Source organism: Equus caballus, chromosome X (genome assembly GCF_041296265.1).
Source record: "Equus caballus isolate H_3958 breed thoroughbred chromosome X, TB-T2T, whole genome shotgun sequence".
Taxonomy (NCBI): domain Eukaryota; kingdom Metazoa; phylum Chordata; class Mammalia; order Perissodactyla; family Equidae; genus Equus; species Equus caballus.
Window position 1 is genome coordinate 73,335,406 of NC_091715.1, and position 14,245 is coordinate 73,349,650.

The following is a 14,245-nucleotide window of genomic DNA, read 5'->3' on the forward strand; positions in this document are numbered from 1 at the left end:
ATCTTTCATTAGAGATTTTAGTAATATGAGTCTTCTCTCTCTCTTTTCTTATTCAGTCTATCTAAAGGAGTACCAATTTGGTTATCTTTTTAAAGAACCACCTTTGGGATTTGTTGATTGTCTCTATTCTTTTTCTGTTCTCTGTTTCTTTAATTTGTGCTCTAATTGTTATTATTTCCTTCCTTCTGCCTACTTTGAGTTTAGTTTGTGTTTCTTCTTTTAGTTTCTTAAGGTAGACAGTTGTGTTACTGATTTGAGATCTTTCTTCTTTTTTAATATAAGCCTTCACAACCATAAATTTCCCTGTAAGGACTGGTTTTGCTGCATCCCATAAGTTTTGTTATGTTATGTGATCCTTTTCATTCATCTCAAAGCATTTTCTACTTTCCTTTGTGATTTCTTCTTTGACCCGTTGCTTATTTAAAAGCATGTTGTTTACTTTCCACATATTTGTGAATTTCCCTAATTCCCTTGTAGTGTTGATTTCTAATTTCATTCCATTATGGTTGGAGAACATACTTTGTATGAGTTCTTTTATATTTATTGATGGTTATTTTATGGACTAGCATATAGTCTATCCTGAAGAATCTTCCGTGTTCACTTGAAGAATATATATTCTGCTATTGTGGGATGCAGTGTTCAAACTGTCTGTTATGTCTAGTTGGTTTATAGTGTTGTGTGGCATGTTTTCTAATTGCAGTTTTTAACATTTTTTTCTCTTAGTTGAAAACCAATAAACGAGAAACAAGTTGATAAAACTTTAAGAAAGGCAGGAAATTACTAGCCAAACCACCATACAAAATAAAAATTTAAAAAATCCCCAACTCGTGTTTATATATCAAAAATATTTTTCCTTTTAAATTTAGCTCTTGTGGAAAACAATTTTTAACAAATTATAAACTTTAAGAGTAATACCGCTGGGGTGGCCCTATGGCCAAGTGGTTCAAGTTCTATGCACTCTTCTTCTGTGGCCCAGGGCTCACAGGTTTGGATCCTGGGTGCAGACCTACTCCACTGATCAGCCATGCTATGGAGGCATCCCACATGCAAAGTAGAGGAAGATTGGCACAGGTATTAGCTCGGGGCTAAACTTCCTCAAGCAACAAAATGAGGATTGGCAATGGATGTTAGCTCAGGGCAAATCTTCCTCACACACACACACAAATGCTTCTTAACTTCTTATTCAGTTAATTAGTTAATCATATTTGGTGAATATAGTTAAATTGGCACTATATACATTTAGTGAAATTTAAAGGAAAATACATTAAATTGGAAAACAGAAGACATGCATTCTAGCTATGGCTCTGTCACTAACTTGTAGTATAGTCTCCATGGAGAATCTGATTTCTCTGAGCTGGAGAGTCTCTATTAGTAAATATGAACTATTCTAGCTCTAACGTCCTTTCTATGGGTCAGAAAAAACATGGGATTTGGGGGAGAGACTGGAGTTTGTCTTAGACCTTCACCAGTCTCTCCTAAGTGACCTTCACCTCATAAAGACTTAGTTACTGGATCTATTAAGTGGGGAGAATAATACATACCTTGCCAAACATTTGTGAAGATCAAATGAGATTTTGTAGGTAAGGTAGCTAGCACAGAGTGTGGCCAACAATAGGTGCTCATTAAAGGTTAGTTTCCTTTGTCTTCTTTATGAATAATCAATAAAAAGACTGAATAGAAGTAGTAGTAATAATGATAGGTGCTATGCCATGTCCATGTCTGCACTCTTTAAAATGATAACCAACCTGGGAGCTTTCATACCTGGTAGGGAGGAAAAATATCAGTTCTTGTGTAATTCTGCTCACTTGTTCTGGCTAGACAGCTGTGAGGTAAGAATGAAAATTTCCTAGAATACAAAAGAACATATTATATTGATGTCTCTTTTTATCTATTTTAGGTACAAAGGCTATATCCCTTTGGAGAGGTAGGCAACTTTTAGAGCAATAATAACACTCTAACTTATATCTGGGCTTGGTGTTTTGATGTTCATTATCTCATTTGATCCTAGCAGTGTCTGACATATTATAGAAATTTAACAAGTGTTTATGAAGAACTAAATTACTCTTTGCAGTATTTTACAAAGGTAAGCAGCATAGACATCACCACCATAATTTTTCCTAGGAAAGAACTGAGTCTCAGAAGAGAGGTCAGTCAAGTTACTGAGGTCACAGGGCAACTTAGCAACTAAATCAGAAGTCTAGGTATCCTGACTCCTCCTTTGCTCCTTACTTGACCTCACCATATGGTCTGATTAAAGCTTCTTAGCCTTTGCCTGTCTATCCATTCTTTATCTGTAAAACAATGTCTTTATTGTTTACAAAAGGCTTTAACAAAGTTATTAAATTAGAGTAAAGAGGCTTTCTCATCTATATTTATCCCCCCTATGGAAAGGCAGTGAAGAAGAAGACTTCTTATTGCAAGTTATTGGTGGTTAATTATCTGTGAGTGTTTTCTTATTTAGGTTTCTGATAGGCAAGCAGAAGAAAATGGCCCAGAAAGAGAGCAGACCTGGAGAGGAGATGGAGAGCATTGAAAGGCTGTTGGGACCACCAATTTCTCGTATTTTCCATGCTAAGAATTGTTTTCTGCATTTTATTTTAGCATAATTATTTAAACATTATTGAAACATATTAATATTTTGCATTAAATATTGTTAATACTTAAGTGTGACTTTATTTGGCCTTGCCCCTGATTGATCTCCCCCCATTCCTTCAAACACGTGCCCAATTTTACAACAGAAGGTAGTGTTAAAGAAATAGAAGTTGAAATTTGGAAATTCCCTTTGGTATTCACCTTTCTGGGAGTGACTTAAATAATATTGGAGTTCAGCTGCCTTTTCTTCTAATAATCAGAAGAGTTTCACTGGCGATGCAGCTGGTTTGCTTGTTGCCTGTAATGTGGTATCTGTGGTATAACTGACAGGAAGAAAGCACTGTGAAAGACTAAGAAAAACAGTGAGCTCAGCTATAGAGTTTCAGACATTTTGTTCTATGTGGTTGTAAAATTTCATGCTTTCTTTTTCTCATGCGAATTTTAGGTTGCCAGATGTCCTGTGCACATATGACTGTTCTGTGTTTCTGTGCCATATCCCATTTTCATCTGTATCAGAATACATAATGGTCCTCCCATTTGAGCCAAGGCAGACACACTTAGTTGACTACTGTTGGCATTTACTCCTTCTCCCCTCCCCCACAAACATAGTTGGGGTATGTCCCACCTTCTCCAAACTAAAACCCTTTACCAAACTTTCTCACATATTTAAGTCACTGTGAGGCAGAGTAATAACTGAAGTGAGAGCCTTGTTAGTCATATTAAATGATAATGGCAGTTGTTTCCTACAGACATTATGACTGACTCAGAGGCCAGTAACAATTTGGCCTTTTAACTTCAATTGTTTTTACCTAGAAGTCATATAATTTAGAAATGGAAAAGACAACAGTCCTATGAATTTTAATTTTTAATTTAATTTTCTTTTAGCGGTGACATGAAGATTAATCTGTTCTGACTTGTATTCTCTAGGTTGGGCTAAATAGATGAAGAAATAAGTTCAGGCCAATTATATGTTATTATTTAGTTGAAACGTCCCAGGAAGGAACTGGCATTTTAAATAATAGAATATTCTGGTAAATAGAGTGCTGGTATATATTCCAAAACTTGTTATTCCTGTTTTCAAAAGATTTGATTGTAATGATACCCAAAAACCCTACTTAATACAATAATTTTATCAAACCTAATTGAATTTTGCTTTGATTGACAATATAGAGTACCTGGCATGTAGCAAAACTTCCTAGAAGTCTGTGAAATTGAAATTAATTTAAACAGCTACTTTAGTATTATGAAGGTCCTTGGGGTCATTATTACAAAGATAAGTTATTATAGTACCTTTTATCTATACAGCACTTTCAATTTTCATAATGCTTTTTTAATATGTTTTTTCATTTGATGCTTTCTATAATTTCATTGAATAGGTAAAGCACATATTATTATCCTCAATTCATAAATGAAATAGGTCATACAGCTAGTAAGTGACAGACTCAGGAGTTTAATCCTAATGTCAGACCCCTAGTACTCTGACGCCTATATTTCTCTTGTCAGTGGTATCTAGTAATATACTAGATATCAAAGATTATTGAATTAAGAATTTTTAAAATAATCTATCCCTTAAAAACCTTTTAAAACATACTTTTAGAAATATAAAGCTACTTTAAGAACTGGAGCCCATATAAATCCTTCTATGGAATGACCATGACTACTCCAGGCATGCTTTAATAGCATGAAATATGACATATTTGTTAAGAAAACAAACCAGAAAGGGAGGCTACCAAAATATATAGAGATCATTTTTCCTGTTAAAGTTTAAACTTGGAAAAATTAGCTAAACAGGGAACTGTTTTCTTTTTACCTGTGCCAAATATTGCAGAATATATATTTTCAGAAAAACCTCTCCATTTAGAGTCTTTAAACTTGAAACTGAAGAGACCCAAATGGAAACGTGGTTTTCTATAATTCATGAGCCTTTATCTGTTATTAGATTGTAAAATTTTTGATGGTGGGGACATTGTCCTGTATATGTTTGTGCATACTTTGGTGTCTTGCTCATGGTAAAACCTCAAAATAAACATTTGAGAAAAATTAGGTTTAATTTACTTTTTATTCTTTGCCTTTGATGGTTTAAACCCATCTTCATAAAATCTAAGAAGGTAAAAAAGAATGGGGGTATTTTGTCACTTTCTTTCATTATTTTCCACGTCACTATCAAATTTTTAAAATATAAACTAATCGCCTTTCTTCCCTACTTAAAAACCTCCTGATTTGCGAGATAAAGGGCAGAGAGGAAGGGGAAGCTTTGACTGTTATGTTATAAACTTCTGATATATATGAATTTGTTACAGGGAGTGTGCTTCAACTTTGTAGCCAGAGAGAAAAACAAACCCAGATTTAACATAGAAAAAAAAAAAGAAAAACAAAAATTCCAGTCCAAATTGCCCACAGGATAAAGTTTGAACGCCTTAGCCAGGTAGATAGGGATTTCCGAGATTTCCAATTTGCTTGTTTAGCTTCCTCTCCCCACCTACACTCCCCCCACACCCTACACACACGTGCACATACTCTACTCTCCAGTGAAATACAACTATCTTTTCTAAAGACATCATAATTTTTCCCTCCAGTTTGCTTTTTCATGTGTACTTTACTCAATCTAAAAAGCCCTGCCCTCCCTCTTGTTTCCAACGAGATTCCTTCAAGACCCAGCTCAAAACAAACTTTTTCAGTCTATGGCAGAATTGGTGCCCTCTCCTCTGTATACCACAGTGTTGTGTTACACTACAGCTTCCCCCATTAAATTGTGATCAGAGCAAGAACTATGAATTATACTTTAGACATCTTCATACCTCTCTCTTTTTCTTCCTCTTCCCCCTATGCCTGTGCCTGACACGTAGAAGGCATTCAGTAAATGCTTGTTCAGTGAATAAACAAATGAATGTACTAACAAATTAATATCTTTTTTAAGATAATAGGACTCATGTCTAGTGAATAAATATTGTTTAAGAGGTTAATAAAGAGTAAAGGTCATTCAGCCTGAGAGGCAGTATGGTGTATTGGATAGAACTCTAACTTTGGAGTGAGACAGAGCAAGGTTTTTTTTAGCAACCACCAATTCTTAGCTGTGTGACCTTTGGCAAGTGACCTCACCTCAGTGGTCTTCACTTCTTTGATTTATATAATGAGGCTAATAATATCTATCTTGCATACAATTGAAAAGACCTGAATTGCTTAGCCCAATGTCTGGCAAAACCCAGGTGCTCATTAATGGTAATTATTATTGTTAGTTTTATCAGCTCATACAATGTTTCAGTTTGGTATATTTGTTATCACCACACATTTGATTATCTATTCTTCCTGTCTGATGCCTGCTAATTTTTTCTCATTTATCACATTGTAAACCTCTCGTGTTATACTTTAGACACTGTCGACAGTAGGCCATGTACTAGATTTTTATCTACTGGGTTAGAACTGTGGCTTATGGTGAAAAGAGCACTGGGTTTGGAGTCAGGAGATCTGAGCTATATTAAGTAAATTTCCCTTCTCTGGACCTCCTCAGCTCCTTCATTTGTAAAATTAAGGGAATAGACTTGAGTCTGTTATAACTCAAAAATTCTGTGATTCTATGATTAGATAATTGATCCCTTTTGTGAAGTAAAGAATTGCACTGTAGTTAAATTAGCTTCTATAGCCAGATATAAAAATGTAGGGCCCAGGTAGGTTGACCAACCATCCAAGTTTTTCCAGAATTGTCCCAATTTTAACACAGAAAGTCCTATATCCCATGAATCTTCAGTCCTGGGGTAACCAACACAGTTGGTCTTCCTAGCTCCAGGTAGTCTGACAAATAAAAGGTATTTTTTCTTTGTAGCTGCTTAAACCCTTTTTTTTTTTGTCTTGGATTGCACACTGACAAATAGTATTTGCTTTTTGTGGTAGAGATGAACAATTGAGTAGGAGGAAAAAACAAGAAGAGCCCATAATACACAAATAAGCACCTTCCCTGGGTAATGATAATTCTATGTCATTGAATCTGTTGCTGTGGAGAACTTTTATGTACCAGCCACTATGTTAGGCTATGCTCTCAAGGGTAGGGATGTAGAAGATTCTCTCTTTGCACCCAGGCTAAGTATTTGTGTGTGTAGGGGGTTGGGGGGGCAGAATGTAGGGCATATATCTAGGGAAAGGGCCCCACATACAACGAGGTGGTGTATAATGACAAAATACCTTAGACTGGTCAGGGAAGGAAGGGAGGGCCGGTGAAGACTAGAAGAGGTAGAATTTAAGGCTGCACGTGGTTTGGATTGGTTATGGAAGTGGTTAAGCAGACAATCCGAAAGGTGGTGCACATGCTGCTAGATAACATACAAGACCTGCAAGTAACTGACTGTTGATAGCCTTCCAAATCCCATGAAAAAATACCATGGAATCTGAAAGGGGGCTGTGCCATTAGTTAAACCAAAGGAAATCCTCCAAGAGATGAAAAGGGAAGTTTGGCAGTGTATAGGGTGGTGAGGGGTTTGGAGGGAAGATCAAGGGAATTGGAGAAACAGAAGTACTATCGAAATGGTCCCTGCAATTTTTATTCTGAGTTTTTCCATCCTTTTTAGGGTTATCTCTCTTAGCTCTCTGCTGCCACAATCTTGTTTAGCCCTCACCACTGCATTGGGGAGATTGGCATGCTGTGGGGGAAAGGGCACAGGCTTTGGAGGCCAAACAGACCTCTGCTACTTACTAGCTTTGTGACTTTGGGCAAGTGCACTAGCCTCACTGGGACTCTCTTTGCTCATTGATAAAGAGCGAGCAAACATACCTAATTTACTGGGTTGTTCTGAAGAATAATGAGATAATTAATGTGAATAACATGCCTTATTTTATAGCTGGAACATATTAGGGGCTCAATGAATGGTAAGTTCCTCACCTATCTTCTTCTAGGGTTATGATCGTGTATTTGTTTGTCTAAGTAAGAGGCAGAATCTCCTTCAAGAGGCCTCCAAAAGAGACTCCCAAAATAGAGTTGAAAACACAGAGGAAACACATTAGAGTCTGCTTTTATTACTCCTCATATCTCACCTGGAGATCCCACCCACTCCCTATCACCCACCTTGTAGATTGTGTGTGTGCGTGTGTGATTTAAGTTAGGACACTAGTCCCTCTCAGGTCCATAAAGACATAAGTTCCTTTCCTTGACTTGGCTCTCCCTGTGTGTCATGCAAGCAGCATGGCGAGCAGGGCAGGGCATCCTGTTTATGTAGGAGAGGTACAGTTGGCTACTAATGATCTCCATGCATTGAAAGCTGATTCCTGCCACCCCACTCCTCTGCACCAGCAAGAGAAGATTAACAGGCATGAGGTCCAGGGCAAATTTCCCTGGTGCAGGGAATAAGATCATGTCAGTTTATCTGGAAAGCTAGGTCACTGAGGGGTCTTATTAACTTCTCCATTGTCTTTCTGTGTTTGGTTAACTTATGAAGTCCAAGAAGTTTGCTTTCAAAGTGTTCAGTATCTCTGTCAGCTCTCCCCTAATTTTTGTAGCAACTTCCTCCTCCCCTCACCCCTGCCCTCATACCACCCTAGCCCTCCCCCGAATGCTTTCCAACCTCCTCTCAGTCTCTTCCAAACCCTCTGCTTAACTTTCCCTCTATCCTCCCTCTAATCCCTCCATACCTCACCCAGTCTGCCTTCACCCCAACTGTTTCCCTACTCTTTCCATCTCTCCCTACCCCATCACCCACTGACCTGCCTCTACCCCTGGAATATTCAGGACCCCACTCAAACTTTGAGCCTTTTCCAATCCTCTCTCCCTCCCAACTTACTTGTCCTTATCCTCTTTCCTCAGCTAAGCCAAGAAATAATTCAAACACCAGTGAAAATTGCCAATGTTTATTGATTTTTCAAAAATATCACTCGCAAATTTATTTTCTTTATTGAAAAGATGTTGCAATTGTTATGATAAGGAAAATCTTGATAGGAAGAAAATCAAATCACTCTAGCAACTATACTTTTCCAATGTCAGTTTCTAATATCTATTCTCATGCATATTGTTAGTACAAATTGTAATTAAATCAGCCCCACATTAATGCAGGGTTTAAAGAGGGGGGTGTGCAGGTTGGTGGGAAAAAGCAGCTCAAAGTTGTCAGGTTCAGTCCATGATCCGCGAGGCAGTGTTGTTGTACAGGTAGCCTTAGTTCATTGCCAGAGATTCAGTGGAAGATTCTGGGAGCAGCAAATGCTAATGATAGCTGAGGTAATGGAAGGCAGGTGGCTAGGAGCAGTCACTAGGACACAGGACCTACCCAGCAATTATTTCATCACGACGTCTTCTATTCCACCTACGCCTGAAGCAATTGTAGTGACAATAACGGGATGGAAAAGACACAGTGCGAGTACTCCACTCAATGTTTGGGTCATGTGTTTCCAGCCAATGGATGCCAAGAATCAGAGGGTACCGTGGTGCGTGAATAATGTCAAACTGGAGCTCTTCAACGTGGTTTCCAATTTTAACTTCAAGAGGTGGTGTTTCCTTGGTTATGGGTCCATTAATCAGTGGACGGCCATCCACAGTTTCAAGCATCAGAGGGAAGATGTTATTGCGGATGGGCAGCTTCTCTCGCAGAACCACAGAATGGTCAATGCTGTTTCTGTAGGAACCTGAATCCACCATTGCTTGCTCAAAGAACTGTCGTCTTCCCAGTCGTATTTCAACAGTAAGCCATAGGGTACGGGACATGGATATTGGAAGTGAGGGGGATGCATATTTGTAAATTGGCCCGCCCGGGTTCCCCCTTACCGCCGGGCCTCGATGTTTCCCGCCGGCTGGGCACGATGAGGCTTGACAGGACAATCTCTGGCAAAATGACCAGGACGACCACAGTAGAGGCACAAGTGGCCTTCACGGCTGCGGGCCCGTTCAGCTTCACTGAGGTGTGGGCGATTGCTTGCAGGCTGCACAGGCTGGTTTTCAGCTGGTGGACTCTCAGGCCCAGCTCTTGCCTCAGAGGGACTCGCCCCTTCTCTATTTGGATCAGGCTTATCCCTTAGCTTCTCTTCTAGCTTGATGCACAGGGTGATCAAACCAGATAGATTGGTGGCTGGGCTTGTGCGAGACAGTTCGTCTTGGCTAGAACTGGCAAGCCCTTCCTGAAACTGGATGCAGAGAGTGCTTTCATCCCAGTTTAGCTCCTGAGCAATGAGGGGGAAGTGGGTCGCATACTGATGGACAGGGTTGTCCCCTTGGCAGAGCTGACGGATGCTGTGGTTGGCACCTTCCATGTTTTCTGGCTTGTCACAAGTACCCTGGAGCACTTGTATGAAACTTTCAAATTGCTCCAGCAGGGGGCTTTGGATATCTACTAAGGGCTGGAACCACTTTCCTGCCTCACCTGAGTAGCGGTTGCCAACAAAGCTCACCAGGGCTGCTTTGGTGGGATACAGGTGCCCTCTGACTCTCATATAACTACTCAATTGAACCAGGAACTCAGGAGGCTTCAGGGCATCCCCACTGCAGGCTAAAGGGTATTCTAGAGGGAAAGCTCCAGCCTTTAACCCCCTGCGAGACCGTGAGAACACTGAAGCTGCTGATGTTTCGATAGCTATTAGGCCCTCCAGGGACTCCTGGGGTGCTGAAAGCTCTAGGAACTCCTGGGCATCTGAAGGATCCAGGGGATCCTGGAGCACTCGAGGCTGCAGAGGCTCCTGGGGAGCCAGAAGCTCAAGGGGCTCCAGGTATGTTGAGGTCTCCTGGCATTCTGGTGCCTCCTGGGGCTCCTGTGCATTTGAAGGATCCTGGGGCTCTAAATTCTGGGACTTCTGGGTATTTGGGGGCTCCTGGGCCTCCTTGACTTCTGGGGGCTTTTGGGACTCCCAGGCTGCTGAGAGCCCATGGACCGTTGGAGGTGCCTGGGGCTCCCGGGTTGCTGGGGGCTCCAGGGACTCTGGGGCTGCTGGGAGCTCCAAGGGCTTTTGGTTCTCCTGGGCCACTGGGGTCTTCTGGGGCTCTTTGGGCTTCTGGGGTGCCTCGATCTCTGGAGGCTCTTGGGGCTCCAAAGCTGCTGAGGGATCCAGGGACTCTGGGGGTTTCTGGGGCTCCTGGGCCTCTGAGGGCTTCTGGAGTGGTTCATCCTCCTTGTCTGCTTGGGGCTCCTGGAGCTGTGGCATCTGGGCCTGCAGGGCAGCATTTTCTTCCATGAGCTGCTGCACTTGGGCCTGCAGAATTTCATTCTCCAATTTCAGAGCAATATAAGAGGCTGCTAGGTCCTCTACCATCTTTGGACGAAATGGGCTTGGTTTGCCAAACAAGATTGGGTGGGTACTTGTGAGGTCTTTCTGAAAGTTCCTCACAGGCAGATGTTAGGCTATGTGAGTTTTCCAGGAGGTGGGTATTTGCGCCCCGCCAAGGTTGATTACTAGGAGGTCACTGGGCCTCCGGAGCTCAGCAAAGGGAGGTGTCAGATACACTGTGAAAAGAGTGGGGATCTGAGGATCAGAAACTATGGAAAGCACTCATCCAAAATAAATCAGAACAAAACCTGCCCAACAGTGCTGGTTTTCTTTTACTGTAGGCTCATAGTCGTGAGCTAGGTCATACATGCCCATGACATTTTAAGAACAGCATCTGACCGAAACCATGTATGTCATTTTGTATTGTTCTTTTGAAACTTAACATTATATTAGAAGTAATTTCTCTATATTCTTTTCTGTTTTACATAATCTTTAATTTATAATGTCTGCTTAATATCCTAATGTAACACTTGGATTTTTAACAGCTGCTTTCAATGACTAAATCAAATGTTTGAGCAATGTGGGGATTTTAGGCTCTGTGGTGGGCCAATCCAAGAGATATTTTTGGGTGGCTGGGGTAAGAGGTAGGGGGGAGCTCTTTCTGACACCTCAGAAATCATACCACATAAGTAACCGCACAAGAGCAGCCAGGAGAAAACAAGCAAAAGTTGACTAAATATATATATACGCTCAGCAGACACATGCATATTATTTATAAAATGCCTGAAAATAGTTAAGAAAATAATCTTTATAAATGTACATTACCATTCAGAGATTTAGTCCAGAAGCTTGGCTGTCTGCGTACCCATCGCTGAGGAGGGAAGTGTGTGAATGGCTGTGCAGGCTTGCCTTTTCTGCACACACTGAACTCAAACAAACACACCCACTCCCAGAACACGTTCCAACTCTCCTCTGTAACATAGCTATTTCAAGTGTGGAAGAGTTTTTTTTTTTTGACAGTACCTCACAGTTTAGAGCCGCAAGGAAAGTAGGATGCTGCACTGATGTGAGGCAGCCTCATGTACTCAGCCCTTGGTTACTTTAATAAATATTTGGCCAGGAAATTGGGAGTAATACCACTGCTCTTGTGAAAAGTTGCAAACATTTCTGAATGACCACAGTGGTTTGGGACTTTATATTTTATGTCTGTCTCATGTAACCTTCCCTCACTCTATCCACACTGGGCCGTTTGTTTAATTCTCACTCAGAGAGCAGGCTGCAGCCCCTCAGCCCCTTCCCCTGCCCACCTACTCAGTCCCCAGGGTCCCTCCCTACAATATTTCCTTGGAAACTTTACCATGGACAGATCTAGGCAAGGTATAATAGGGTAAGATTGTAGAGGAGGCCAACTTTGTTGAAGGGTATTTACAGCAGTCTTGCAAGGCCCCTGGCTCCTTCTGAATGTCTTGGCCCAGTATTCTCATCCTTTCCTGAACCACTCAGGTGCTCTAGGCAGCACCTAGGTAGCTCACTAAGGGTTGGCCTCTTGAGAAGGGACCTTGCTCAAGATCTCACATGTTCTTCTCATGAGAAATCACAGTCACACACTGGGCCTGGGCCATGTGGCCATTTTAGGTAAGGCTCAGAGGCAGCTATTTTCATCCTAGTAAGGAATGGGGTTGAGGATTGTCTTTGGCCACTTCAAATTACACATCACATCAGTCATGGTCCCAAATCTCCTTCAAAAATGGTCAGTTCCACATTAGTCAGCGTAATGGGACAAGCCCTGGTAATGGAATATGCCCAAACCACAACAAATTGACAGACTGGACTAGCTGAAGCCGAATGCAGAGGCTTTGAAAAGGAAAGTAAAATCTTTTGCAAATTGAGTTATATTCCCTCCCTCCCTTTTAATATTTTATTCTTTAGAAACACACCACACATAAAAATATCACCATCATCAGGGAATAATGTGTTCTATTTATGTGAATTTTTCAGACAACTGAAGCCTTCCCTTTGAGAATCCAAAACACACAGTCGATATTTACCTTACCAATTAAAAAAGACAGAGAAATATTTATAGCATGCATTACACTTCTCTCTCCATTCTTAAGTAGATGATTATGAACATAATTTAATTTACTTTGTAATGGTTTGGGGTCGTACTTACACAAACCAACTCCTTTACTGTGTTGTAACATCGTGTTGCCTTCTGAAAGTTACTGAGAGGTAAAAAGTGTCCTGTTTCCAAATTAAATACCTCCAAATTGCTATGCTTTCCAACTTCTTATAATTTATTTTTCCTTTGTGTCTTTTCTACTCTTTTGCTATCGGGCTGTCACATAGCCCTTCACACTGTTACTTTTACGCCTGTCTATACTAAGTATACACAAATTTGGTAAATTACTTAGTCCTTCTAAAATTTAGTCTAAAATTCAGTTTGTGAAACTGTAAAATGGAGCTATGAATTGTACTTAACTTTACAGAGTTGTTGCAAAGATTTAGTGAAATAATGCATGTAAAAGCCCTAGCACAGTGAGTGTCTAGCAGCTAGTAACATCCAATAAATGTTTATAATAAGAAGAATAATAGTAATAATAATAAGAAACAGCAGCAGCAGCAGCAGCTGTAGCATCAGTAACCTCATTTTAATTTATTCTTTTTAATCATCTGTGAATTTGGAAACTGGATAGGTAAACTTGCTAGAATTGTGTGAAGGCTGAGCAGGGGCTCTCATACAAAGAAATCTACAGTGCATGGATTTGACAGCATCGATTTTTTCACTACTCAGGAGCTTTTTTTTTTTTTTCCTGGTTGGGTTATGGATGATTTAGTTTACCGAATCATGCTCTAAAATCAGAACTGGAGGCACCTGAGCAGGATGATGAGATGATTAACAAGGGGGATTAGGGAGCAGCCAAGATAGATATTTAAGTCCATTGACTAATGTACTGAACAGTGCTTTGCCTACAGGCATATTTATCCAGTGGGTAAACACAGAGACCTTTCTCTCCCCCTACCCCCGCCCCCGCCCCTGCTAAAGAGCAAAGACCAAATTCAACGTCCTTAAGTACAAGTTCCAAACTGCTTAAACTTAGAGAATTATTCTCTTTCAAGAGGAAAAAAGAGCTACACTCACTTTTGTCAAAATGCCTAAAGTAGTTTTAATATCCTGAATTAGTCAAGTAAGAATAGGAAAGTAATCACATCCAAACTCTCATCGTGTTTCCCCTATATTTTAATCCTTCTACTTACACTGGCAACACAATGGGATTTATGGACCTTTTGGAATGATTATGAAAACATTTTAAGTAAATGAGCTTTTGTTAACTGGGCAAATGAATTTTTAGGGAAAAAAAGAAGACAGATATGTTCACTTAGATATAAAAAGACTGCAAAGTTATGCTCAGTTATGTTAATAAGTTACATATGTTGACTGTTAGCTTAGGGAAAAAGAGAAGGGACAGCTTGAATAAGATGAAAT

General features: G+C 40.3%; 1 protein-coding gene across 1 annotated transcript; it reads right to left on the bottom strand.

The window, feature by feature from the left end:
- Window positions 1-8,408: 8,408 nt before the first annotated feature.
- Window positions 8,409-11,848, bottom strand: RTL3 (retrotransposon Gag like 3). Its single transcript, XM_003365821.5, has 2 exons — window positions 11,587-11,848; window positions 8,409-10,997 (listed from the first exon to the last, which is right to left on the bottom strand). The coding sequence occupies exon 2, from the start codon at window positions 10,804-10,806 to the stop codon at window positions 9,328-9,330; it is 1,479 nt and encodes a 492-aa protein (XP_003365869.2). The 5' UTR covers window positions 10,807-10,997; window positions 11,587-11,848; the 3' UTR covers window positions 8,409-9,327.
- Between the last annotated feature and the right edge of the window lie 2,397 nt (window positions 11,849-14,245).

What these genes read in the sequence shown, in the direction of transcription:
- RTL3 (XM_003365821.5), bottom strand. Translation starts at nt 10,806, where the DNA reads ATGGTAGAGGACCTAGCAGCCTCTTATATTGCTCTGAAATTGGAGAAT.